This window comes from Oncorhynchus mykiss, chromosome 8, assembly GCF_013265735.2.
Source record: "Oncorhynchus mykiss isolate Arlee chromosome 8, USDA_OmykA_1.1, whole genome shotgun sequence".
Lineage (NCBI taxonomy): Eukaryota > Metazoa > Chordata > Actinopteri > Salmoniformes > Salmonidae > Oncorhynchus > Oncorhynchus mykiss.
Genome location: NC_048572.1, coordinates 35,742,640 through 35,770,048, shown reverse-complemented (window position 1 = coordinate 35,770,048; position 27,409 = coordinate 35,742,640). Strand labels below are relative to the sequence as shown.

The window sequence follows — 27,409 nt, the reverse complement described above, 5'->3', positions numbered from 1 at the left end:
TCTATTATTGAATTGATTGGTATTAGTTAGGAGGGAGGGAGAAACCCTGTGTATTCTGTGCCAGGACCAGGGAACTCCTGTGGTATACGGGACACCACACAGGAAGGTATGACCACTCTGACATGTTTGACAAGGTAGCCCCATTACCACCAGACTAAATGCTGATAGGCACAGTATCCGTATCAACTGGGAATGATAATGAAAGATTAAATGTTAACATTGTTATATTAGCAGAACACTGCTTGTATGGTATTATGGAAAGGGTTGTTTCTTCTACATGGTCCTGCTACTACTTTTGAAATTTGTCCAAACGCTTAGTTTAGAATATCTACGTCACGAATGCTTCTCATACTCTGTAGGCTACTGACCTATTCAAAACTTCCTCTGGCACCGCACCATACGTTTTTTATATTTATTTTATTCACCTTTATTTAACCAGGTAGGCTAGTTGAGAACAAGTTCTCATTTGCAACTGCGACCTGGCCAAGATAAAGCAAAGCAGTTCGACACATACAACAACACAGAGTTACACATGGAATGAACTAAACATACAGTCAGATGGGCTATGAACAGGTGCAGTGATCTGTGAGCTGCTCTGACAGCTGGGGATTAAAGCTTGTGAGGGAGTTGGGAATCTCCAGCTTCAGTGATTTTTTTTTTTTCTTCAGTTTGTTCCAGTCAGTGGCAGCAGAGAACTGGAAGGAAAGGCGACCAAAGGAGGAATTGGCTTTGGGGGTGACCAGTGAGATATACCTTCTGGAGCGCGTGCTACGAGTGGGTGCTGCTATGGTGACCAGCGAGCTGAGATAGGGCGGGCTTTACCTAGCAGAGACTTGTAGATAACCTGTAGCCAGTGGGTTTGGCGACAAGTATGAAGCGAGGGCCAGCCAATAGGTCGCAGTGGTGAGTAGTGTATGGGGCTTTGGTGGCAACGGATGGCAATGTGATAGACTACATCCAGTTTGCTGAGTAGAGTGCTGGAGGCTATTTTATAGATGACATCGCCACAGTCAAGGATCGGTAGGATGGTCAGTTTTACTTGGGTATGTTTGGCAGCATGAGTGAAGGAAGCTTTGTTGCGAAATAGGAAGCCGATTCTTCTAGATTTAATTTTTGATTGGAGATGCTTAATGTGAGTCTGGAAGGAGAGTTTACAGTTTAGCCAAACACCTAGGTATTTGTAGTTATCCACGTATTCTAAGTCAGAGCCGTCCAGAGTAGTGATGCTGGATGGGCGGGCAGGTGCGGGTAATGATCGGTTGAATAGCATGCATTTAGTTTTATTTGCGTTTAAGAGCAGTTGGAGGCCACGGAAGGAGAGTTGTATGGCATTGAAGCTCGTCTGGAGGTTAGTTAACACAGTGTCCAAAGAAGGGCCAGAAGTATACAGAATGGTGTCGTCTGCATAGAGGTGGATCAGAGAATCACCAGCAGCAAGAGCAACATCATTGATGTATACAGAGAAGAGAGTCGGCCCGAGAATTGAACCTTGTGGCACCCCCATAGAGACTGCCAGAGGCCCGGACAACAGGCCCTCCGATTTGACACACTGAGCTCTATCAGAGAAGTAGTTGGTGAACCAGGCGAGACAATCATTTGAGAAACCAAGGCTGTTGAGTCTGCCAATAAGAATGTGGTGATTGACAGAGTCGAAAGCCTTGGCCAGGTCGATGAATACAGCTGCACAGTAATGTCTCTTATCGATGGCGGTTATGATATCGTTAAGGACCTTGAGCGTGGCTGAGGTGCACTCATGACCAGCTCGGAAACCAGATTGCATAGTGTAGAAAGGTACGATGTGATTCGAAATGGTCAGTAATCTGTTTGTTAACTTGGCTTTCGAAGACCTTAGAAATGCTGGGTAGGATAGATACAGTGCCTTGCGAAAGTATTCGGCCCCCTTGAACTTTGCGACCTTTTGCCAGGCTTCAGGCATAAAGATATAAAACTGTATTTTTTTGTGAAGAATCAACAACAAGTGGGACACAATCATGAAGTGGAACGACATTTATTGGATATTTCAAACTTTTTTAACAAATCAAAAACTGAAAAATTGGGCGTGCAAAATTATTCAGCCCCCTTAAGTTAATACTTTGTAGCGCCACCTTTTGCTGCGATTACAGCTGTAAGTCGCTTGGGGTATGTCTCTATCAGTTTTGCACATCGAGAGACTGACATTTTTTCCCATTCCTCCTTGCAAAACAGCTCGAGCTCAGTGAGGTTGGATGGAGAGCATTTGTGAACAGCAGTTTTCAGTTCTTTCCACAGATTCTCGATTGGATTCAGGTCTGGACTTTGACTTGGCCATTCTAACACCTGGATATGTTTATTTTTTAACCATTCCATTGTAGATTTTGCTTTATGTTTTGGATCATTGTCTTGTTGGAAGACAAATCTCCGTCCCAGTCTCAGGTCTTTTGCAGACTCCATCAGGTTCTTCCAGAATGGTCCTGTATTTGGCTCCATCCATCTTCCCATCAATTTTAACCATCTTCTCTGTCCCTGCTGAAGAAAAGCAGGCCCAAACCATGATGCTGCCACCACCATGTTTGACAGTGGGGATGGTGTGTTCAGCTGTGTTGCTTTTACACCAAACATAACGTTTTGCATTGTTGCCAAAAAGTTCAATTTTGGTTTCATCTGACCAGAGCACCTTCTTCCACATGTTTGGTGTGTCTCCCAGGTGGCTTGTGGCAAACTTGAAACAACACTTTTTATGGATATCTTTAAGAAATGGCTTTCTTCTTGCCACTCTTCCATAAAGGCCAGATTTGTGCAATATACGACTGATTGTTGTCCTATGGACAGAGTCTCCCACCTCAGCTGTAGATCTCTGCAGTTCATCCAGAGTGATCATGGGCCTCTTGGCTGCATCTCTGATCAGTCTTCTCCTTGTATGAGCTGAAAGTTTAGAGGGACGGCCAGGTCTTGGTAGATTTGCAGTGGTCTGATACTCCTTCCATTTCAATATTATCGCTTGCACAGTGCTCCTTGGGATGTTTAAAGCTTGGGAAATCTTTTTGTATCCAAATCCGGCTTTAAACTTCTTCACAACAGTATCCCGGACCTGCCTGGTGTGTTCCTTGTTCTTCATGATGCTCTCTGCGCTTTTGACAGACCTCTGAGACTATCACAGTGCAGGTGCATTTATACGGAGACTTGATTACACACAGGTCGATTGTATTTATCATCATTAGTCATTTAGGTCAACATTGGATCATTCAGAGATCCTCACTAAACTTCTGGAGAGAGTTTGCTGCACTGAAAGTAAAGGGGCTGAATAATTTTGCACGCCCCATTTTTCAGTTTTTGATTTGTTAAAAAAGTTTGAAATATCCAATAAATGTTGTTCCACTTCATGATTGTGTCCCACTTGTTGTTGATTCTCCACAAAAAAAATACAGTTTTATATCTTTATGTTTGAAGCCTGAAATGTGGCAAAAGGTCGCAAAGTTCAAGGGGGCCGAATACTTTCGCAAGGCACTGTATAGGTCTGTAGCAGTTTGGGTCTAGAGTGTCACCACCTTTGAAGAGGGGGATGACCGTGGCAGCTTTCCAATCTTTGGGAATCTCAGACGATACGAAAGAGCGGTTGAACAGGCTAGTAATAGGGGTTGCAACAATTCCGGCAGATAATTTTAGAAAGAGGGGGTCCAGATTGTCTAGCCCGGCTGATTTTGTACGTGTCCAGATTTTGCAGCTCTTTCAGAACATCAGCTATCTGGATATGGGTGAAGGAGAAATGGTGGGGACTTGGGCGGGTTGCTGTAGAGGATGCCGGGCAGTTGAACGGGGTAGGGGTAGCCAAGTGGAAAGCATGGCCAGCTGTAGTGAAATGCATCTGCCTGTAGTTATTGAACTCAACCTGCAGGAGGTGTGATTGAGTGGGGGGGGGAATGGCTGCAGGTAAGATTCTGACAGATGGGAGCGTCAAGGACACACCCAAGAAACATCCACATCAAACCGCACCCCTAAGCCAATCCAACCCATGTTTGTCCTCTGTCATGGCCGGCAGCTTTTCTTGAGGAGCAACGCATTTTTGGGGGGGGCAAAATCAGCTAGTGCAGTTCTTTAAAGAGACCATGCACATTTTTATAAAATAAGGTACTTCTGTTCAAATGTAGTTGATCAGTACAATAAGTCCCAAATGGAAGGGAAACAGATTGTAGCCCCATGAAATCAGACAAAACAAGTTTAATAACTCTGCATGCACGCACCTATTGAATACGCATTCACCTGTATTGCGGATAGGCCTAGGCTACATATTGATTTACCCAGTTTACCAATAGAGATTATTTGAATGGTAAATTATTATCTTTTATGTTGTTAGATTGGTAAAAAAAAAAATGTGTAATTGGTTAATTCATGCATACATGGCTGTCTTTGGAAAAAATTGTATATAAAAAATGCAAATGTAATGCTATTGAACTCAAAAGATGCCCAATGATTGAACAGGGCAGTATCTGAGTTGATCTGTCTGGATGAAGTGCCATTCTGTGACTTTGGCTAATATGCCTTATTTTTTGTTGCCTTGGTATCAAGTATTGTGATTGCATTGAGTACCATGGTACTAAACCTGCACTGAAAAAGGTTCCTTGGAGAACTCTTGCACAATAAAAAAAAAACCTTTGGGTTCTTCACGTGGCATCTACGGTCCTTCAGAATTCTAAGAGGTTATTTAATTGTATGGAAGCCTGCAGACGTTTCCCTTTCATAGCACACAGCATATTAGCCCGTGTTAACTAGTATTGATTTTTTCTGGTGTAGCATATCTAGTGTTGATTTAAGACTTAAATTAACACTCAGCGGTGTAAAATAATCCCAGTGTTGTTGTTAATATCCAGAGTTGAACCAAAACCACGCCCATCTTATTTCCCAGGATGCTCTGTTGTAGGTCGACTTTTAGAATTATTTGTTTCAATATCTATGTTTTTGCATTGATTCATTAATCTTATGCAACTCAAATATAAATAACACATTTTTCTGAAGTATTCCAATCTGTAAATTGGATTTATTGCACCTGTTACTAAAATGCTTGTTCCAGTTCAGATGTTTAAAGTAGTCTCATATCTTAGACTTCCCAACCCTGGCAATCATTCCAAATAAATAAACATTTTCAAATGTTGGATTATCCCCACTCCAATAGGAATTACATGCCACTTTACAAGCCAGCATGATATGACTTGCAGGCCTGTTGTGGCCTGTAATGAGTTTCAGGCCACTGTATTAGGCTAAAACTAGGCCCTCATAAGACGGCCTTATGAAATATGTATTGTATTGTCTTCATTTTTTTATCTCACTTGGTGAAGGCCACAGGGCTGAAAATTAATGAATCTAACAACCGTTTCTCTGTCACTACCAAACAGTCACGTTATATCTAAAATTCACTGGAAAGGCACCTGCGAAATATGTTAATAACCCTGGGAAATATTCAAATAAAACCCTGTAGCAAGGCTTTTCAATTCCGGTGCTGGTCTCTTCAGAGAACCTAAAGTAGTTTCCCTATGGTATCACTCTCAAGCACCTTATTTGGTTCCAACTTGCATCTGTATTTTTAACACTTTACACTCATAAACGGTTTGAAAATGGCAGATTTGGACACTGATAAACGCCGAAATTGGAACGCAGTGGCTGTACAGTAACATGCTATACATGACTTCAGAGCTCAGGTTCTCCACTTCACAGCGCTGTATGGATTTTGACTGACAGCTGCTCTGAACTTGAGCACCTCGCATGACAAGACATTGTCCCCATCCCTCCCACTAATTTTGCAACTTCAGCAAAAAAAAAAAAAAAATTGAGTGGGGGAAATGCTGTAAACTAAGAGGACTGTATTTTGAAAGATGAGACATTGAGGATTGTAATAAATACCACATTGAAGTCATACAAGCAAGCCAAACACCCGTGAGTCAAATGTGTTCTTCACATTTCCATAGTATAAAATACATGTCATATACAGTGCCAACGTTTATGATCACTGTTTAATGTACAGTTACAAGATGACATGGCTTCATACCCTGGGTTGTTCTGAACAGAATGAGCCTATGGTTTTCTATTGTGAATCAAATTTGCCGCAGCGCATACGCACCTGAATGCACTTATGACTTTTCTATGAGCACCCAAATTACGATCTGTTTCTCTGAATTGCATTGTGAAAGCCTGCCACTTTGATATCGTATTGTATAATTTAGCTAGTCGTGTTGGCAATAGAACAAGCTTTCAAATTATGCCCTCCTGACCCAGATTTTGGTTTATAATGGACCTTCTTTGGATTGCGTAAACAACAGTAATTGTGTGATGGTGGGGATGCAGGGCTGTGTTCCAACCAAAACTACAAGTGTGCTTGCTCTAGTTCCTCAAAGGCACAGCTAGGAGAGATCAACTATAAACGTTTTTTTAAGACTCTTCTTTGAGTCATAAAAATGCATTGAAATGACTTAGGAACTGTGCACCCTTTGGAGAGGTGTGTGGCCACTTGGAGACACCAGTTAGTCCTCTCACTCAAAGTCTTGTCATTTGTTTTGTCTTATGTTGCACCTCCCCCACATTTTCCAGAAATATTCTTATCATGTTACTTAATAATGTGTTGAGTAATTTCAGATTTCGTTATCAACAAATGCGGCAAAGTACAGTACATGTGAAATGCACATAAAATAAACTGTGTACATTTGGATTCAGTCTTGTGTCAGGTGAACTGTTGTGTCCCTCACCTTTTGGTCTGATCATTTTTCCATAATCTCCAAACTGTTCCCTTTCAATTGCTACCATGCATATTCTTTTCATATTTCTTCTGTAAAGAAACATTTCAATTTAGCCCTATCCATATAGGCCAGTTCCCACACGTGAAAAGGGTTAAGAGTGTGGTATACAAGGTTAGAATTCAGGTGTATCAATATGTATCATGTATTTATTTATCATTTATAAATGAGCTATGACATGGCCAATGAGAATATAGCACAGCTTTTGCGTTTCACCGCCATCTCAAAATCGATAGTTTTTGACCATTTGGAAGTTTTTCTAGAGTGATCTTTTCTTCTCTGGCTTCTGCCACGCAGTGTGCCTCGCAAAAGTGATTGCTGTCCTCTTTGTGAAATTATCAACGTTACCATATATATCTAAAAAAAAAAGTACCATATACACTGATTGTTTAAAGGGCACACTACGAAATGTATTGCTGATGGTGAACTTGAACACTCCAAATAAATTATATTGTAAGCCCCATTCAGCAGGTATAGTCAGATGAGTTCTCCTGTAGCTTACTTTTATTCCGGTAAAATACATTTTTAACAGGGCTTAGATAACAATAACCTAGCAATTTGCATAGGTTGTCAATCGCCTAATAAAGCTTAATATCATGGAAGCCATTTTAGCGTTTGAATGCTGAACGGTCCAGGAAACTGGGCACAGTGCATAGTTTGACGACGCTACTGATATTGCACTGGGTTGTTCGGCAAGCAAAATGAGTTGTAGATCAGAGACGTGTCAATACAATTACATACAGTTCGACACTGAAGGAGAGGACGTATCAGTTGTCACAAAATTATATGAGCAAAAAAAAAATAATGTGAACCGGTGATTCGTAACTTTTTAGAATATATTTTTGGACCGATGCATGCTACATTTGGATCGATTTGAGGTCCGACGACCGATGCTCTTCTATCTATCTTAAACATTTGAATCTGGGACTGATGCGGTGAATCGTTAGGCCTACATCCCTGAGAAAAACGGTAATGCACTTAGCCTATCTGAAGTGCACTGCACTTTTCAGGAGTTGGCTACTGCTTGTACCCGCAGGCATAGAGGCCTGCATAATGATGTCATAAATTAAATATGGAAAACTGTCAGTCATGATTAGCTGTGTAAACTGCTTATTAACTTGTTATTACGAAACACTTGCACGTTCATCCTCTCCACTGTATGGTTGCTGTGTCATACGGTGAAAAGTTTAACTTAGGTAGGCTTATAGAGGTTACAAATATCTTAAATGGATTGTCTGAGATGGCGCGGACTTGCAGTAATAAAAACGTGTGTTATTTCTTAAATTATTTGCTCCGAACGTTTATTTGGATTCGTCCCGACATTTCTTGATTTTTTTTTTTTTTTTTTAATATTTATGTACTTGTTTGACTTTTTACAGCATTGTTAGACGCTATAGTAACATATATCCTAAGGATTTCGCTGCACCCCCTATAACATCTGCTAGACTGTGTACACAGACAATATATTTGATTTGACATTATTCAAGGAGCGAAGATGGCTCTGTCTACTGTCAAACAAGAAGAAATGTCAGTTGTCTTAGTTGAAGGCTTCAAGTCGTCTGATATTGTCCCTTAACGTCCTGTTCACGTCCTGTTCAGTTTGCAGCCCCGGTCCTTTTCCTCAACCAGATTTATGACTGAAATGTTGAACATATATATATATATATATATAAATACCTTGGGTTCAATGGGGATATTCTGGAAACATAGGCAACATCAGAAATAGCGACGGTTGGTCAGATGTCTTGGCCATGAAATCACAAATGTTCACCTTCATGCAAGGCGTAGGGGTGGTAAAACAGTATAGGGTCCATCTGAATAGTCTACAACAGCTTCCTCTCCTTGTCGTCTCTCCTTAATTTCGATAGTCTAAAGGAGCTTCCTCACCTCCTTCATCTGCGCAGATCTGAAAGCACATAGCAAGGAAAAGCAACGGTGGATACCCTGAAGATTTGATTTAAGCTGTCCGGTTCATTTCTGTGCAGTTGAAGGAAAGGAGACAAGGAGAGGAATGAAGCCACTCAGGACTATTGAGAATCGTTGCCTAAGCATTATTGCAATCACCTGACACCTGCACAAAACCCCAAACCCCGAGTGTGCTCAGTGTTTGGATCTTTAAAATGTGTTGTCGTAATATGCCCGTTATCACACGTGGTGTGGAGGCCCGCATATTATTGTTGTGCTGGATTATGCTAATTCCTCTGCAACAGGACTGGGTCGTGTGTGCTTTTAGGCATAATAAAGCAAAATATCATGTAATAAAGCAATACATAAAAATAAACTGATAAAACAGGCCTATTAGCGGTACTGCACATGAAGCAGCCAATATGCCTGGCCAATAGGGACAATCATTTGGACCCTAGCCTATAAATTGACTGAAATGAGAATTCTTTCCATATCCAATTAGAACTTTTGGGGCGCGCAAAAAAATAAATATTAGGCTAATAACATTATGGACTGTGATCTGAAAATAATGATCATTTTATTCAACCACGGGGAATGGGAATGAACTGTAATTATTCAACCACAGGGAATGGGAATGAACTGGTGTTGTTTCCCCACATGCTTTACATTCCTGTGTGTACATTACAATGTTGTTGTGATATCTGTACACACCAGGCGATGTGTGAAAACACAGATTGTGGGTTTACTGGATGTGGTCTGGGTTGGGTCTGGTCTGGTCACGACATAATGACAGGGTGAGGCTGGCGTTGAGGGGGGCAACATCGCTCCATAGCCCGTGCATTAATCGAGTTGAACCAAGTAATTCGAGCCACTTCGCAAGGGGACGCAAATTCTACAAATATTTAGGTTGTATTCTTGAAATAAACAGCCTGGCGTTTTCGCCATTGGAAGACTGGATGTCAGCGAGGCTTGTCTGCATAGCAAATGGTTAAGATTAAGTTTTCTGCAAATCGGTGAAGCCGAACCAGGAAGAGCAAAGCACATCGCTCAGGCAGCCACCGTCCTCTCTCTCTCGCTTTCTCTCTACTCTCCTGCTCTCCCCCAGTACGGAGATCAGTTCAGCCATCACACCAGTCCATAACTATTTCGACGCATCTCCAGGCACAGTATGACGGAGTGTGTAAGTTAATATCTCTAAATATTTCTTCCGTAACGGTTTTCGAGTGCCGGGTGTTGAAGTTGCGTTCCGAGCCCGTCCAAAAAGGAGTGCAGAACCTATTTTCGCTTCTGCCTTGCAGAATCGATAGCTGTAGCTTGCTAGCATGCGATATCCATGGGTTTCATACTAAATAGTGTTAGAAAATCGAATTATTTCGATGTTATTTTCATAAATGGCATGGAATATGTGATTGTGACAGTCTTATTTTGGCCGCGATGTGCGTTCGGGTCGCCCATAGCCCCATAGATAAAGCAGTTACTTCGGATGGCAGGCTACTCACAGACTTCAAGCGAGCGAGGCGCAGCCTGTCTACTGTATGTCGGCCCCGATGTCCTCAAGTAGACTATCGGACGTTTGGTATGTTTGATCAAGTTAAATGGGTTACCAGTGCGAAGCTCCGGTGTTACATTCAGTGTTTTGAATCGATTTAGATGGACTGTAGACTACCTGAAGACCATTTAACGACAAAAACAAGCCGACGCCTCGTGTTTTAGATTTTTTAATTCGGGCATAGAAAGTGTTCAAAATACCCCCCCGCATCAGTTCAAAACACCTTACCCTGTACGGGGTATTTTGGGCAAGTTGTTTGTCCCTCATTGCCCCCATATTTCATACAGTGTTAAGGTGTAATTACATAGGTTAATGCCTGGTCATTGAAATAAGTGTTTATCTGCATTTGTCTAAACGTGGAGTAGCTTGCACAGAGACATGGTAGGCAAGATACAGTAGCTAGATACGTTTATTAGGTGTCGGTAATAGCCTGTAGACTAGGCTACACAGGACACGGTTGTTTTGTAACTTGTTTGCCGAATGAAGCGGTGGCATTGGGCTCTACATTCATGTAACAATTATTTAATACAAACATTATGTCATGTTGTCTAATTGTTTTCTGCTGATTTAGAATGATTGCTGTATGTAGAATGTTTGCTGAAATACACTGAACAAAAATAGAAACACAACATACAACAATTTCAAAGTTTTTACTGAGTTACAGTTCATAGAAGGAAATCGGTCAATTCAAATAAATTCATTGGGCCCTAATTTATGGATTTCACACGACTGGGCAGGGGCGCAGCCATGAGTAGGCCTGGGATGGCATAAGCCCACCCACCTGGGTCCCAAGTTCACCCTCTGGGGAGCCAGGCCCAGGTAATCAGGATACGTTTTTCCACACAAAAGGTTGTGAGGCCGGTTGTATGTACTGCCAAATTCTCTAAAACGACATTGGAGGCGGCTTATGCTCGAGAAATTAACATTAAATGATCAGCTCTGTTAATGATTCCTGCCGTCAGCATGCAAATTACACGCTCCCTCAAAACTTTAGACATCTGTGACATTTTGTTGTGTGACAAAACTTCACATTTTAGATTGGCCTTTTATTGTCCACAGCACAACTCGCACCTGTGTAATGATCATGCTGTTTAATCAGCTTCTTGATATGCCACACCTGTCAGGTGGATGGATTATCTTGGTAAAAGAGAAATGCTCACTAACAGGGAGGTAAACAAATTTGTGCACAAAATTTGAGAGAAAGAAGCTTTTTGTGCATATGGAACATTTCTGGGAACTTTTATTTCAGCTCATGAAAAATTGGACCAACACTTTACATGTTGTGTTTAATTTATTGGTTCAGTATAGAATGTCTGATGGATTAGAATGTCTGAAAAATTAGATTGTCCGTTTAGAATGCCAAAAGGTGTCAGAACATTGTCCCTGTGCAGATGGAATTCCTGACCTCTCACACGATCTCATAAGGAAGGAATCCTGTTTTGACTATTTTGCATTTGTTTTGATTGCGTTGGCATGCACTTCAGTTTTGCTGCATTCCTTTTTGTGTTCCTTATTTTTATTGTTTAGCACAGGGGATTGGTAACTGGCGGCCTGCGGATAAATGAAATGGATTACGGCAATATTTAGTCGCGCACCTCTCTATTTTCCATGATTTATTGAACAAATGATACATGTGAGTGTATAGGGTATTTCATTTTATTGTTCATAATGTGGACATAATGAGTAGCTTTTTTCAGCTTTAATACAAAATCCCGAACATGTAGGGCAGCGCCAATAACCATCAATAGGCCTACTGTTGGATGTTGAGAATCATATCTCTTGTATTGGCTGTTTGGATTCTTCATAAGGCACATTCATCACTTTTAGAGTGTTTTTCTGGGACAAAAAATAATCCTGATTCTACCAAACTATTGATTAAGACGTATGTTTCACACTGAATTAAGGTAGGTAGGTATCCCTAATGGATAAGATGGTAGACTGGATTTTTTGGCACGTTTGAATACACAGTTCTCTCTCCGGGGATTTTTGTTTGTTGTGAATATGGATAAGATGGTATGCGGTATTCTGGTATTCTGTGGTATGCGGCTCGTGTTGGCCTGGTTTTATTTTGGACCCTAAGCTCTTTCCCTAGGGGCCCCTACCACTTCAGTGTTTACGGAACTGTAAGAAATGGATAGGAGAGTATGAGTAAGCAATATAATGATGTTCCATCTAGCCCTCCAAGACTCTTTGCTCCATAAGTGGAGCTTCTATAGTGTTTTCATCTGTCCAGTCTTTTCAGATGGGTAGAAGGTTTAGGATAAGGGACTAGAGACCAAAATTGTATTAGTGAAACCTGAAGGGGTATGTACGTATATACGTGGAAGGGATTACGTGATAGGCTAGGGATTGAAAATATACTAGTGTTGTATTCACTGTAGCAAAACAAAAACGATGAGAAATAAGAAAAGAAAGAAGTGTTTCTTATTGGACAACTTCAGGTAATCCCTCCCTGTTTCAGTCCGTTTTCTTCCGCTTGGTGGCTAATGAATACCACCCAGGCAGTATTATCCTGTTTATAGGAGTAACATTAACAATTTGTCTCTCCTCCCCAGGCCCAGTGGTGCAGCATGTGATGATCCACGCCCGGAACGAAGGTTCCCTCAGCCAGAGCCGCAGCACAGGTAGGCGGGAACACTGCCCCCATAGGCCACATGGTGAGACCATGGGCGGGGCCTGGCTTGAGCGCACGCTGCGATTCGGCAGGACCTTGAAGAAGTGTAGGACCAAGCGAGGAAGGGGAGGGGTTAAAGAGATGCGGGAGAAGGTGCCGGAACGGAATAGGAGGCGGGGCAGGAAATCATATCCCTTACGAGGAAGGGGAGGGTCTTCGGAGGAAGAGGGACTTAGCTGTCACGTTTTACTCACGCGGTTGGAGGAGGACATCCAGGAGCAGGAGGACACCAATGAGAGGGGGAATGATTCGCCTACCCAACCGCCCGTCAAACCTGAATCCCGGATCAAGAAACTGGGCAAAGGAAAAGGCGAAGCCAAGGGGAAACTCCTGGCGAAGAAGATGATTCCCAAAATGATATCCAAAACCACCAGTGATGTGCAGGAGTCACCGTTGCCAGAGCCGCGTAAGCGACGGCTAGCTTCTCTCAACGCTGAGGCGGTGAACAGTCTGCTGTTGGAGAGACCCAACGAGACCCAGCCGGCTGGAAAACAGGCCAGGAGACAGCAGGAGGAGCCCTCCAGCGATGAGTCAACCCTGGGGACAGATCCAGCTAGTGGCGGGGTGGCCGGAGGTCCTAAAGCTCAAAGAGCCAGCAGCAGCAAGGCCTCCATATTGCACAAGCCTGAACTGTGCCGACGCTCCAAAAAGGCCAAGAAAGTCTCCAAGAAACGGACCAAACCAGATAAAGGAGAGAAGAAAGAGACTGCGATGATGACTCTACAGATGTTACACACCCCTGCTCCTCGACGGCTAGCCGGACTCAACGCTGCCGCGCTGCTTAAGTTAACGAGCACCTCCGCAACTAGCAAACAGCGAGTGAAACCAACATCGACTACGACGACCGACTGCAAGACCACGAGCGCCGCATCAGTTGATGTGAAGCAGAAGCAACCGCGACTGAATCTTAAACAGTGTGGCCGCCAGCCTAAGCAGAAGGGAAGGAAGTTGATTCCAGAACAGGGAGGCTGCAAGAAGTCCAACTTTGAGCCCAAAGTGGAGTGGGAGTCTGGAGGTTGCACCCACCGGCTAACCAAACCAGGCTACCAGTCACGCAGCATGCTAGCCTACCCGCTGAAGCCTGTCGTCAAAGAGGAGCAGGTTGAGGCAGAGCTGAGACCGTACTACTGCTGCCCCCCAGAGGGTTCTGTGGAGTACTGCCACCGCCTAGCATTGTTCCTGGGTCAGAAGGCCTATGCTGACTCAGAAGAACAACCTTTAAACGCTGCAATGACCCCTATAAAGCGGGAGTGCCTGGTGACATCGCCCTCCGTGGCCCACCCCCATTCCCATGCAGCCCTGACCCTCAGCCCCCACCCTTGCCTCTGCACCGCCGACCCCGCCTGCTTCTCCAGCTACTACGTCCACATCGCACACCCCGGAGCTCCGTCGACCACCCTCAGCTCGCGACCTCTGAACTTTGGCCCCTCGACAATGTGTCCCGGCATGGTGTCTGGGTCCAAGCTGCTGCGTCCTCCGGTGTCCCATGCCTCGACACTGGCCCATCCTGCTTTCTGTGGCTCAGTGGGCTCGCCCTACTACAGCAAGGCCTGCCATGTCAGCGGCTACACCTACAGAGCCATGCAGCCGGTCAACAACAGGGGGTGCTCTTTCTCCACAGGCTGTTCCGGGTTTACACACGGCATCAAGACAGGTAAGAGGACGACATTGTCCTATGTCTACATATGTCTACTGGCCCTATATGCTGATATAAATGTTTCAGCAAAGACCAGCCTTCGTTGTGTTTTCGCCGGTGACCAGCCTTTGTTGTGCTTTCGCTGGGGCCCAGCCTTCATTGTGTTTTTGCTGGGGACCAGCCATTGCTGTGTTTTCGCTATTGATCAGCCTTTGTTGTGTTTTTGCTGGGGACCAGTAAATTAGAATATTTGGGGAGCGTGGTCTAATCAGAGTTTCCGTTAGTAAAATGTGGCGGTGGACAACCTGACCGGGAAGATTTTAATTTACCGGCCATTTGAAAAATTTACCGGACCCTTATGTTACCCAGGGCATCCACCCACGGTTCTCAGAATGAAAGAAATCAGATTTTGATTATAGTAATTCATCTTAACAGAACATGCAACTCCTGTAATGAAGCAGCCAATAAAACATAATTTTCAAACATTTGCCAAAATGTTGAACAGTGCACCTGATGAGAGCGGTTCCATATGTAACAGATATTAAAATATCAGTTAGAAACGTAGAATGAGGTGGAATCTAATGATGCAACAACTAGGATGGGTTGCTAATATACTAAGATTGTCTTTGTTTATGGACAGCAAAAGAAAGTTGATATAAAAACCAATAGAACAGGAGAGTGGCATATAAGGAAGTATTTCAGTCGGCCCGGCGAATATGCTAGGGAAGTAAATTTAAATAAATAATTTCACTATACAGAAATAAATCAAATAAAGCATGACTTAGCTACAGAGGAAATTAGAACCATTTGATGTTTTTTAAAGCTGCGGATTGTTTCAAATTACAAGCTTGTAGACCTATGCCTATTTGGGAAGCTCGCAGTTTGGACAGAGCATATGGCAATAGGCCTAGCTGATTATTGAGTTGCCAATTTTTGCACATTAATTGTTTCATTGTGTGAATTGTTTGCCTTTTGATTGTTTATTTTGATCACTTCCCCGTTACATATGTGACCAGTAGTAAACATATGTAATGAGTAATTGATAAAAATAGTATATCAAGACTAGAGGTCGGCGGATTAATCGGCATGGCCGATTAATTAGGGCCGATTTCAAGTTTTCATAACAATCGGTAATCAGCCTTTTTTCATGCCGATTATGGCCGATTACATTGCAATCTATGAGGAAATTGCGTGGAAGGCTTACCACCTGTTACGCGAGTGCAGCGTCAAAAGGACCTTATGGCTGCAATGAGCCAAGTTAAGTTGCTAGCTAGCATTAAACTTATATTTTTTGGGATAGCATTTTGGGCAGCATTTTCACTTTTGGATGAATAGCGTGCCCAAACTGAACTGCCTCCTACTCTGTCCCAGATGCTAATATATACATATTATTATTAGTATTGGATAGAAAACACTCTGAAGTTTCTAAAACTGTTTGAATGATGTCTGTGAGTATAACAGAACTCATATGGCAGACAAAAACCTGAGAAGAAATCCAAACAGGAAGTGAGAAATCGATTTTCAAAACAGTGCCTATTCAAGTTTTTGTCTGGAGGAAGTGCTCGCTCCTCATGAAGATGGATTACTGGGCTGAACATGCTAACAACAAGTGGCTAAATGATGGGCTTTATGGAACTTTATGGAACAAATCAGTCATTTATTGTCGAACTGGGATTCCTGGGAGTGCCTTCTGATGAAGATCATCAAAGGTAAGTGAATATTTATAGCGTTTTTTCTAACTAATGTTGACCCCAAAATGGCGGAGTCTTCTTTGGCTGAATTGGGTACTGAGTGCCGTTCTCAGATTATACTTTTTCCGTAAAGTTTTTTTGAAATCTGACACAGCGGTTGCATAGAGAATAAGTCTATCTTTAATTCTGTGAATAACACTTGCATCTTTTATCAATGTTTATTATGAGTATTTCTGCAAAATCACCGGATGTTTTGGAATCAAAACATTACTGCATGTAACGAGCCAATGTAAACTGAGATTTTTGGATATAAATATGCACATTATCGAACAAAACATACATGTATTGTGTAACATGACATTCATGATATTCAAATATTCACTTACCTTTGATGATCTTTATCAGAATGCACTCCCAGGAATCCCAGTTCCACAATAAATGTTTGATTTGTTCAATAAAGTCATCATTTATGTCCAAATACCTCCTTTTTGTTCGCGCGTTTAGTACACAATCCAAATTCACGACGCGCGGGCAAGTCCAGGTGAAAGTTCAAACAAAAAGTCATATTACAGTTCGTAGAAACATGTCAAACGAAGTATAGAATCAATCTTTAGGATGTTTTTAACATAAATCTTCAATAATGTTCCAAACAGAGAATTCCTTTGTCTGTAGAAATGCGATGGAACGCAGCTACCTCTCACGTGAGCGCGCATGATCAGCTCATGCCACTCTGGCAGACTTCTGACTCATTCAGCTCCCTTTCCCCCCTCCTTCACAGTAGAAGCATCAAACAAGGTTCCAAAGACTGTTGACATCTAGTGGAAGCCGTAGGAAGTGCAATATTACCCCATAGACACTGTATATTCGATAGGCAATGACTTGAAAAACTACAAACTTCAGATTTCCCACTTCCTGGTTGGATTTCTTCTCAGGTTTTTGTCTGCCATATGAGTTCTGTTATACTCACATACATCATTCAAACAGTTTTAGAAACATCAGTGTTTCCTATCCAATTCTACTAATAATATGCATATATTAGCAACTGGGCCTGAGTAGGCAGTTTACTCTGGGCACCTTATTCATCCAAGCTACTCAAAACGTCTTTGGGACTGGGGCGGCAGTAAACTACACATGGTTGATGATATTACTAGGTTAACTAGCTTGTCCTGCGTTGCATATAATCAATACAGTGCCTGTTAATTTATCATTGAATCATAGCCTACTTCAGCTTTTCCAAATGGGTGATTATTTAACAAAAGAGCATTGGCGAAAAAAGCACATTCGTTGCACAAATGTACCTAACCATAAACATCAATGCCTTTCTTAAAATCAATACACAGAAGTATATTTGTTTTGTTGCGAACTGTGTTTCTTCCTACAAAGACCAAAATTAATTTGCCAGAATTTTACATAATTATGACATAACATTGAAGGTTGTGCAATGTAACAGCAATTATTTAGACTTAGGGTTGCCACCCGTTCGACAAAATACGTAATGGTTTCGTATTTCACTGAAAGAATCAACGTTTTGTTTTCGAAATGCTAGTTTCCGGATTTTACCATATGAATGACCAAAGGCTCGTATTTCTGTGTGTTTATTATAATTAAGTCTATGAATTGATATTTGTTATTTGATAGAGCAGTCTGACTGAGTGGTGGTAGGCAGCAGCAGGCTCGTAAGCATTGATTAATTCAAACAGCACTATACTGTGTATGTGAGCAGCTCTTAGCAATGCTTGAAGCCCAGCGCTGTTTATGACTTCAAGCCTATCAACTCCCAAGATTAGGCTGGCAATACTAAAGTGCCTGTAAGAACATCCAATAGTCATAGGTATATCAAGGTATATGAAATACAAATTGTATAGAGAGAAATAGTCGACGCGTCATAATTCCTATAATAACTACAACCTTAAACTTCTTAACTGGGAATATTGAAGAACTGGGAAAATTGAACCACCAGCTTTCATATGTTCTCATGTTCTGAGCAAGGAACTTAAACGTTAGCTTTTTTACATGGCACATATTGCAATTTTACTTCTCCAACACTGTGTTTTTTCATTATTTTAACCAAATTGAACATGTTTCATTATTTCTTTGAGACTAAATTGATTGTATTTATGTATTATATTAAGTTAAAATAAAAGGGTTCATTGTTCATTCAGTATTGTTGTAATTGTCATTATTACAAATATATATAAAAATTGTCTGATTAATCGGCATCGGCTTTTTTTGGTCCACTATTAATCGGTATCGGTATCAGCGTTGAAAAATCATAATCAGTTGACCTCTAATCAAGACATATAGAAAGGGAGGCAGACGTTTTTATTTTAAGAATGTGAAATGTCAGAATAATAGTAGAGAGTGTTTTATTTCAGATTTGATTTCTTTCATCACATTCCCAGTGGGTCAGAAGTTTACATACACTCAATTAGTATTTGGTAGCATTGCCTTTAAATTGTTTAATTTGGGTCAGACGTTTTGGGTAGCCTTCCACAAGCTTCCCACAATATGTTGGGTGAATTTTGTCCCATTCCTCCTGACAGAGCTGGTGTAACTGAGTCAGGTTTGTAGGCCTCCTTGCTCGCACACACTTTTTAATTCTGCCCACAAAGTTTTTATGGGATTGAGGTCAGGGCTTTGTGATGGCCACTCCAATACCTTGACTTTGTTGTCCTTAAGCCATTTTGCCACAACTTTGGAAGTATGCTTGGGGTCATTGTCATTTGCGACCAAGCTTTAACTTCCTGACTGATGTCTTGAGATGTTGCTTCAATATATCCACATACTTTTGTTTCTCATGATGCCATCTATTTTGTGAAGTGCACCAGTCCCTCCTGCAGCAAATGTTATTATTGAACTTAAACTGTTTCACGAAAATGCGCATATGAAAATCATAACTGGCAGATCGGTAGAAATTGTAGGATGAATTGTAAGGTTCTCCAAACTTGAAACTCTTGCGCCGCCTATGAAGTCTTTATAAAATCATTGCCTCCACGTTTCCATGGTCGGATTTGCTTATAGGCTACTTTAAAGCAAGGTAAGACATGCCTCATAATATGAAGTAAAGCATTTTTATAGGTTTCAAACAATTAAGTAGGCCTATGTTTTCAAAATGACTACTGACTCCAACTCACATTGTAAAGTGGTGGTGACGCGCTGATAGCCTGTTGCCAGCACTTGAATGGTGAATGGGAGGCACGCTTCAATTACACGGTACCCAAACCGGCTGCGCTCTTGCGCCATCGTGCGCTATTGTGCACTATCGTGCATAAATCTATTTTGTCCCCTACACTAAGCGTGGTCATGACACGCATGTTAAAATATCAAAACAAACTCTGAACCAATGACATTAATTTGGGGACAGGTCGAAAAGCATTAAACATGTATGGCAATTTAGCTAGTTAGCTTGCACTTGCTAGCAAATTTGTCCTATTTAGCTAGCTTGCTGTTGCTAGCTAATTCGTCCTGGGATATAAACATTGAGTTGTTATTTTACCTGAAATGCACAAGGTCCTCTATTCCGACAATTAATCCACACATAAAACGGCCAACTGAATCGTTTCTAGTCATCTCTCCTCCTTCCAGGCTTTTTCATCTTTGATCTTATATGGTGATCGGCATCTACACTTTCAAAGTATTACCACAGCAACCGGCAAAACAGTTCGTATTTCAATCACCCACGTGGGTATAACCAATGAGGAGATAGGAGAGGCAGGACTTACAGCGAGATCTGCATCAGAAATAGTAAGGAGTTCTATTTTAGCCCTTGGCAACACAGACTCGTTGGCTCAATAATTGAATAACATGGATTTCTACATTTATTTTGCTACACTCGCGCAAGCGACGTGTCCGGTCTGGTCAGCATGTTAGGCTACCGGCTGAGAATGTTTTTTTTTGTAGGCATAGCTCTTTTTGAAAGTGCACCAAAACTTTTTTTTAACACGCGTTTGCATTTAGAATTGTTACGTAATGAATGGGGTTATAAAATGACATGATTTAGAAGCTGCAGGAGAGATCACACTCAAAATAGGCTGTGTTTGCTGTGCGTGTGTGATAGTTGTGTTGAATAAATAAGATGGCAACCGTCAGTGGAAGGGTGGTACCAGTTTAAGTGGTTGATGGTTATGTTGTCAAAGGTTAGCCGCCTCTTTTTAACACGGTTAGTTCTGCAAACTTTGTAAGAGCATGTGACATTAAAGAGCTGACATTGTCACAGTAACTTAATGGACGTTAGTTGCCTGGACGTTGCAGTGAATTTTGCATTATCTAAGTTATTGTAAAATTCACATTAACTTAATAGCCAGTAACTGCTAGTAACTCATAGGCAACGAACAGCCAGTAACTTCTTGGCCGCTTAACTGGCAACCAGATGTCAGTAAGTTATTGTAAAATGCACAGTCATTTACTTGCAACTAGCTGCCAGTAGCTCACTGAACTTTTCTTATTAAAAGAAAGCTTATAACATTCGGTGACAACTACTAAGCATTATTTATGGTGAGCACACTTGGGACCCAGCCTCACCTGGCCTCAAAATCTTGGTTGGCAGCAAACTGATCTTCCTTCCACACCATCAGATCAGTGAGCGTGACAGAGATCAGCCACAGTAAGTTACTGTAAATTTTACAATAACAACTTTCTGCAAAAACATGAACTTCCCGATGGCCAACTGCCATTAAGTTACTGGAAACTGCAACTTCTTAACTTACTATAAACATTAAATAAAGCTTAACTTGTTGTTAATCCAGCCAAGGTGTCAGATTTCAAAAAGGCTTTACTACGAAAGCAAACCATGCGATTATCTGAGGACAGCGTCCAGCCCACAAATGCATAACAAATAATTTTCAACCAGGGAGTTGCAACACGAAAGTCAGAAATAGCGATATAATATATGCCTTACCTTTGAAGATCTTCTTCTGTTGGCACTCCAAAAGGCCTCAGTTACATAAAAAATGGTCCTTTTGTTCGATAGATTTCTTCTTTATATTCATAAAAACTCAGTTTAGCTGGCGCGCTTCAGTCATTAATCCGCTCGGTTTCCATCGGTCAAAATGCATACAAAATTAGTCCCAAACGTTACCAATAAACTTATCCAAACAAGTCAATCAACTTTTATAATCAATCCTTAGGTACCCTAATACGCAAATAAACAATACAATTTAAGACGGAGAATCGTTATTGTCTTTACCGGAGATAAACAAAAAGAACGCGCTAGCTCGGCAATGCGCATGGAAACACTACAGCCAAAATGGGAGCCCTTAGAAAAATGACTTCTTCTCCCTAATTTTTCCAAAAACCAGCCTGAAACTCTTTCTAAAGACTGTTGACATCTAGTGGAAGCCCTAGGAACTGCAATCGGGCACGATTTCGCCCTATTATAAAAATGCCAGCCATTGAAATCAGTGGTAGGATGAAAAAAAAATGTTTTTGGGATGGTTTGTCATCGGGGTTTCACCTGCCATTTCAGTTCTGTTATACTCACAGACATTATTTTAACAGTTTTAGAAACTTTAGAATGTTTTCTATCCAAATCTACCAATTATATGCATATCCTAGCTTCTGGGCCTGAGTAGCAGGCAGTTTACTTTGGGCACGCTTTTCATCCTGACGTCAAAATACCTCCCCCTACCCCAAAGAAGTTAACAGTGCACTTCTTGATCGTCACAAGCGCTTACAAAGATTGTAGAACTGAGTGGTCAAATTAAGCACTCAACCTTAATCAATATGATGATAAAACCACTTAAACAGGTACAACACTTCCACAAACGGTTGGCTCAAATACCAAATATTTCAGTCAATGCCTCTTAAATATGCAAATGAGCCCTCACCAGCACAATCACACCTTAATTGAATTGTAAAGTACTGTATTTTTACTGTAACCCCGTACCCGGGAAAAGTTCTGTAAAATTACAGGTAATTTTTTACAGAGTGTGCCATAAGCACATCTTTAGTATCCTATAAGTATAATTTTCATTGCTTCTACATTGGAACCAGAGGGTTCTTCATGAGACGGTTCAACATGGAACTGAAGAGGGTTCCCCTACAGCAGAGTACCCCAACTGGCGGCCCATGAGCCGAATTCGGCCTGCGGGTGGTTTTATTTGGCCCCCAAGTTTTCTGAGAAAAAAAACAAATGTCTATATTTTGAGTTTTCATTGTTGGCTATGAAAGATTGTAACAACACCAGGAAATCAGCTCCAAGGGATTTTACTTTAGGAAATCTGTTCCCAGGTATTTGCACGCGTGATAGAAAGACACGTGACCATATACAAATATAAGCAAGGTTTGAAATAAGTATGTTTTAGGCATATATCTGTTTGGACTTCTTGCAGTCTACAAATTATTTGTAATTATGTCTAGGCCCCCCGTTCATCTGCTAAAGAAAAAAATCGTTGTGCAGCTGAATCTAGTTGACGATCCCTGCCCTACAGTGACAAATCAAAGGGTTATACTGTGACTCCCAAAATGGTACCCCATAGGGACAAATGACTGAACTCTGTAACCAGAGGCTTCTTCATGACAGGGTCTACAGTGCCTTCAGTATTCATACCCATCGACTTATTCCACATTTTGTTGTGTTACAGTTGAATTCAAAATGGATTAAATTGATATTTTTCTCACCCATCTACACAGAATACCCCATAATAACATATTATTTGCAAATTCATTAAAAAATAAATACAGAAATACATGCACTTAGGTTGGAGTCATTAAAACTTGTTTTTCAACCACTCCACAAATGCCTTGTTTACAAACTATAGTTTTGGCAAATCGGTTAGGTCATCTTCTTTGTGCGTGACACAAGTAATTCTTCCAGCAATTGTTTACAGACAGATTATTTCACTTATAATTCACTGTATCACAATTCCAGTGGGTCAGAAGTTTACAAAATACTAAGTTGACTGTGCCTTTAAACAGCTTAGAAAATTCCAGAAAATGATGTCATGGCTTTAGAAGCTTCTGTTAGGCTAATTTACATAATTTGAGTCAATTGGAGGTGTACCTTTGGATGTATTTCAAGGCCTACCTTCAAACTCAGTGCCTCTTTGCTTGACATCATGGGAAAATCAAAAGATATAACAGACTGACCCTAGCCCCCCGACACGTAAAATACTGCAGCATAAATACTGGAGGCTGAGACAGGAGGGGTTGGGAGACACTGTGGCCCCGTCTGACGATACCCCCGGACAGGGCCAACCAGGCAAGATATAACCCCACCCACTTTGCCAAAGCACAGCCCCCACACCACTAGAGGAATATCTTCAACCACCAATTTACCACCCTGAGACAAGGCCCGAGTATAGTCCACAAAGATCTCCGCCACGGCACAACCTAAGGGGGGAGGGCCAACCCGGACAGCAAGATCACGTCAGTGACTCAACCCACTCAATTGACACACCCCTCCTAGGGACGGCATGGAAGAGCACCAGTAAGCCAGCGACCGAGTCTGTTTCTCTCACATGGATAGGCAGACCATACCATAAAAATGGAGCTCGAAAGGAGAAAGCCCTGCCTCCAGCTGTTTGCTTAGAAATTCTAGGGACAGTAAGGAGGCCTGCGTCTTGTGACCGTAGTGTACGTGTAGGTATGTATTGCAGGACCTAATCGGAAAGATAGGTAGGAGCAAGCCAATGTAAAGCTTTGTAGGTTAGCAGTAAATCCTTGAAATCAGCCCTCGCCTTAACAGGAAGCCAGTGTAGAGAGGCTAGCACTGGAATAATATGATCTATTTTTTTGGTTCTAGTCAAGATTCTAGCAGCCGTGTTTAGCACTAACTGAAGTTTATTTAGTGCTTTATCTGAGTAGCCGGAAAGTACTGTAAAGCATTGCAGTAGAAGTGACAAAAGCATGGATACATTTTTCTGCATCATTTTTGGACAGATTCAGATTTTTTTGGACAGTTTCTGATTTTTACAATGTTACGTAGATGGAAAAAAGCTGTCCTTGAAACAGTCTTGATATGTTCTTCAAAAGAGAGATCAGGGTCCAGAGTAATGCCGAGGTCTTTCACAGTTTTATTTGAGATGACTGTACAACCATCAAGATTAATTGTTAGATTCAACAGAAGATCTCTTTGTTTCTTGGGACCTAGAACAAGCATCTCTATTTTGTCCAAGTTTAAAAATAGAAAATTTGCCACCATCCACTTCCTTATGTCTGAAACACAGGCTTCCAGGAACTTCATCTGTAAGTATTCACACCCCTGAGTCTATACTTTATAGAAGCACCATTGGCAGCGATTACAGCTGTGAGCCTTTCTGGGTAAGTCTCTGAGAGCTTTGCCCACCTGGAATGTACAATATTTGCACATTATTTTAAATATTTTTCAAGCTCTGTTAAGTTGGTTGTTGGTCATTGCTAGAAAGCCATTTTGAAGTCTTGCCATAGAGTTTCAAGCCAATTTAAGTAAAAACTGTAACTATGCCACTCAGGAACATTCAATGTTGTCTTGGTAAGCAACTCCAGTGTAGATTTGGCCTTGTGTTTTAGGTTATTGTCCTGCTGAAAGGTGAATTTGTCTCACAGTGTCTGTTGGAATTCAGTCTGAACCAGTTTCTCCTTTAGGATTTTGCCTGTGCTTAGCTCTATTCCGGTTCTTTTTATCCTAAAAAAAACCTCCATAGTCCTTGCAGATGACAAGCATACCCATAACACGATGCAGCCACCACTGTAATTTAAAATATGAAGATTGGCACTCTGTGACGTGTTGTGTTGGATTTGCCCCAAACATAACGCTTTGTATTCAGGACATGAAGTGAATTTCTTTGTCACATTTTTTGCAGTTTTACTTTAGTGCCTTTCACTCTGTAATTTAGTTTAGTATTGTGGAGTAACTAAAATGTTGTTGATCCATCCTCAGTTTTCTCCTATCACAGCCATTAAACTGTTAACTGTAACTGTTTTAAAGTCACCATTGGCCTCATGGTGAAATCCATGAGCAGTTTTCTTCCTCTCCGCCAACTTAGTTATGAAGGACGCCTGTACCTTTGTAGTGACTGGTTGTATTGATACACCATCCAAAGTGTAATTAATAACTTCACCATACTCAAATAGATATTCAGTGTCTGCTTGTTCTATGTTTACCCATCTTCCAATAGATGCTCTTCTTTGGGGTTGAATCTGTGTTAGAAATTCACTGCTCAACTGAGTCCATGCAACTTATTATGTGACTTGTTAAGCACATTTTTACTCAAAGTTATTTAGGCTTGCCATAACAAAGGGGTTGAATACTTATCCCTCTCTAACTTTAAGCATCAGTTGTCAGAGCAGCTTACCGATCACTGTACCTGTACACAGCCAATCTGTAAATAGCACACCCAACTACCCCATCCCCATATTGTTATTTATCTTCTTTATCTTCTTTATCTTTTGCACCCCAGTATCTCTACTTGCACATCATCATCTGCACATCTATCACTCCAGTGTTAATGCTAAATGTTAATTATTTCGCCTCTATGGCCTATGTATTGCCTACCTCTCTACTCTTCTTCTGCATTTGCAGAATAATTGACTGTACGTTTGTTTATGTGTAACACTGTGTTGTTGTTTTTGTCACACTGCTTTGCTTTATCTTGGCCAGGTCCCAGTTGTAAATGGGAACTTGTACTCAACTGGCCTACCTGGTTAAATAAAGGTGAAATACAAATAAAACAAATAAATTAAAAACATTTCAGCTTTTCATTTTTTATTAATTTATTTAAAAATATATATATATAAAAAAATCTGACATTATGGGGTATTGTGTGTAGGCCAGTGACCCAAAATCTCAATTAAAAACATTTTTAATTCAAGCTGTAACACAACAAAATGTGGAAAAAGTCAAGGGGTGTAAATAGGCCTACTTTCTGAAGGCACTGTACGTAGAATCTAAATGGGTTCCCCTACAGGGACAAAACAAAGAACCCACAAGTGTTTCTTGTGAGAGCGTTCTAAAAATCAAAGGGTTTTACGTGGCACTCAAAAGGGTTCCCCTACAGGGACAAGTGATAGAATGTCTATTGGTTCCAATCATTTAACAATCTTTATCATACCCACAGATCCAGTGGTGAAGCAGGAAATTCAGGTCGCTGGCAACCGAGACGTTCAGTACAAAGTGAGGTTGACTCCCAAGTTATTAGAATTTTGCTGGTATGCAAAACCACACCCATCATTATAATTTCCCAGCATGCTCTATTGCAGTTTGCTTTTCAGAATTGTTTGTTTCAGTATCTGTGGTTTTGCATGTACATTGATTGATTCATTAATCAGTTGATTATGCTACACAAAGATAAATAACATACAGTAACAGTCAAAAGTTTGGACACACCTACTCATTCAAGGGTTTTTCTTTATTTGTACTCTTTTCTATTAATTAACCTCTTAGAGCTCTAGGGGCGCTATTTCATTTTTGGATAAAAAACGTTCCCGTTTTAAGCGCGATATTTTGTCACGAAAAGATGCTCGACTATGCATATTCTTGACAGTTTTGGAAAGAAAACACTCTGAAGTTTCAGAATCTGCAAAGATTTTGTCTGTAAGTGCCCCAGAACTCATTCTACAGGCGAAACCAAGATGATGCATCACCCAGGAATTAGCAGAATTTCTGAAGCTCTGTTTTCCATTCTCTCCTTATATGGCTGTGATTGCGCAAGGAATGAGCCTACACTCTCTGTCGTTCGCCCAAGGTCTTAGCAGCATTGTGACGTATTTGTAGGCATATCATTGGAAGATTGGCCATAAGAGACTACATTTTCCAGAGGTCCGCCCGGTGTCCTTTGTCTAAATTTGTGCGTAATCTTCAGGTGCGGGCATTTTCTCCTGGGATTCAGGAGAGAAAGCATGTGTCCAAGAACGATGTATCAATGAAGAGATATGTGAAAAACACCTTGAGGATTGATTCTAAACAACGTTTGCCATGTTTTCAGTCGATATTATGGAGTTAATTTGGAAAAAAGTTTGCGTTTTGAGGACTGAATTTATGGATTTTTTTTGGTAGCCAAATGTGATGTATAAAACGGAGCTATTTCTAATACACAAGGAATCTTTTTGGAAAAACTGAGCATCTGCTATCTAACTGAGAGTATCCTCATTGAAAACATCAGAAGTTCTTCAAAGGTAAATGATTTTATTTGAAGGCTTTTATGTTTTTGTTAATGTTGCGTGCTGGATGCTAACGCTAATGCTAACGCTAAATGCTAACGCGAAATGCTAACTCTAGCT

At 41.2% G+C, this 27,409-nt stretch overlaps 1 protein-coding gene across 6 annotated transcripts in view; it reads left to right on the top strand.

Annotated features, from left to right (window-relative positions):
- Window positions 1-27,409, top strand: part of LOC110529866 (bromo adjacent homology domain-containing 1 protein) — an 89,980-nt gene that overhangs the window by 27,972 nt on the left and 34,599 nt on the right. For 5 of the 6 annotated variants that reach the window (XM_021612491.2, XM_021612490.2, XM_036985388.1 and 2 more), the window contains exons 1-2: window positions 9,480-9,843; window positions 12,768-14,540. In XM_021612491.2, coding sequence (XP_021468166.1) covers window positions 12,788-14,540 — 1,753 coding nt within the window. In that variant the 5' untranslated portion in view covers window positions 9,480-9,843; window positions 12,768-12,787. Of the gene's footprint in view, window positions 1-9,479; window positions 9,844-12,767; window positions 14,541-27,409 lie in introns of those variants that run through there. The other variant, XM_036985387.1, reaches the window with a different exon arrangement.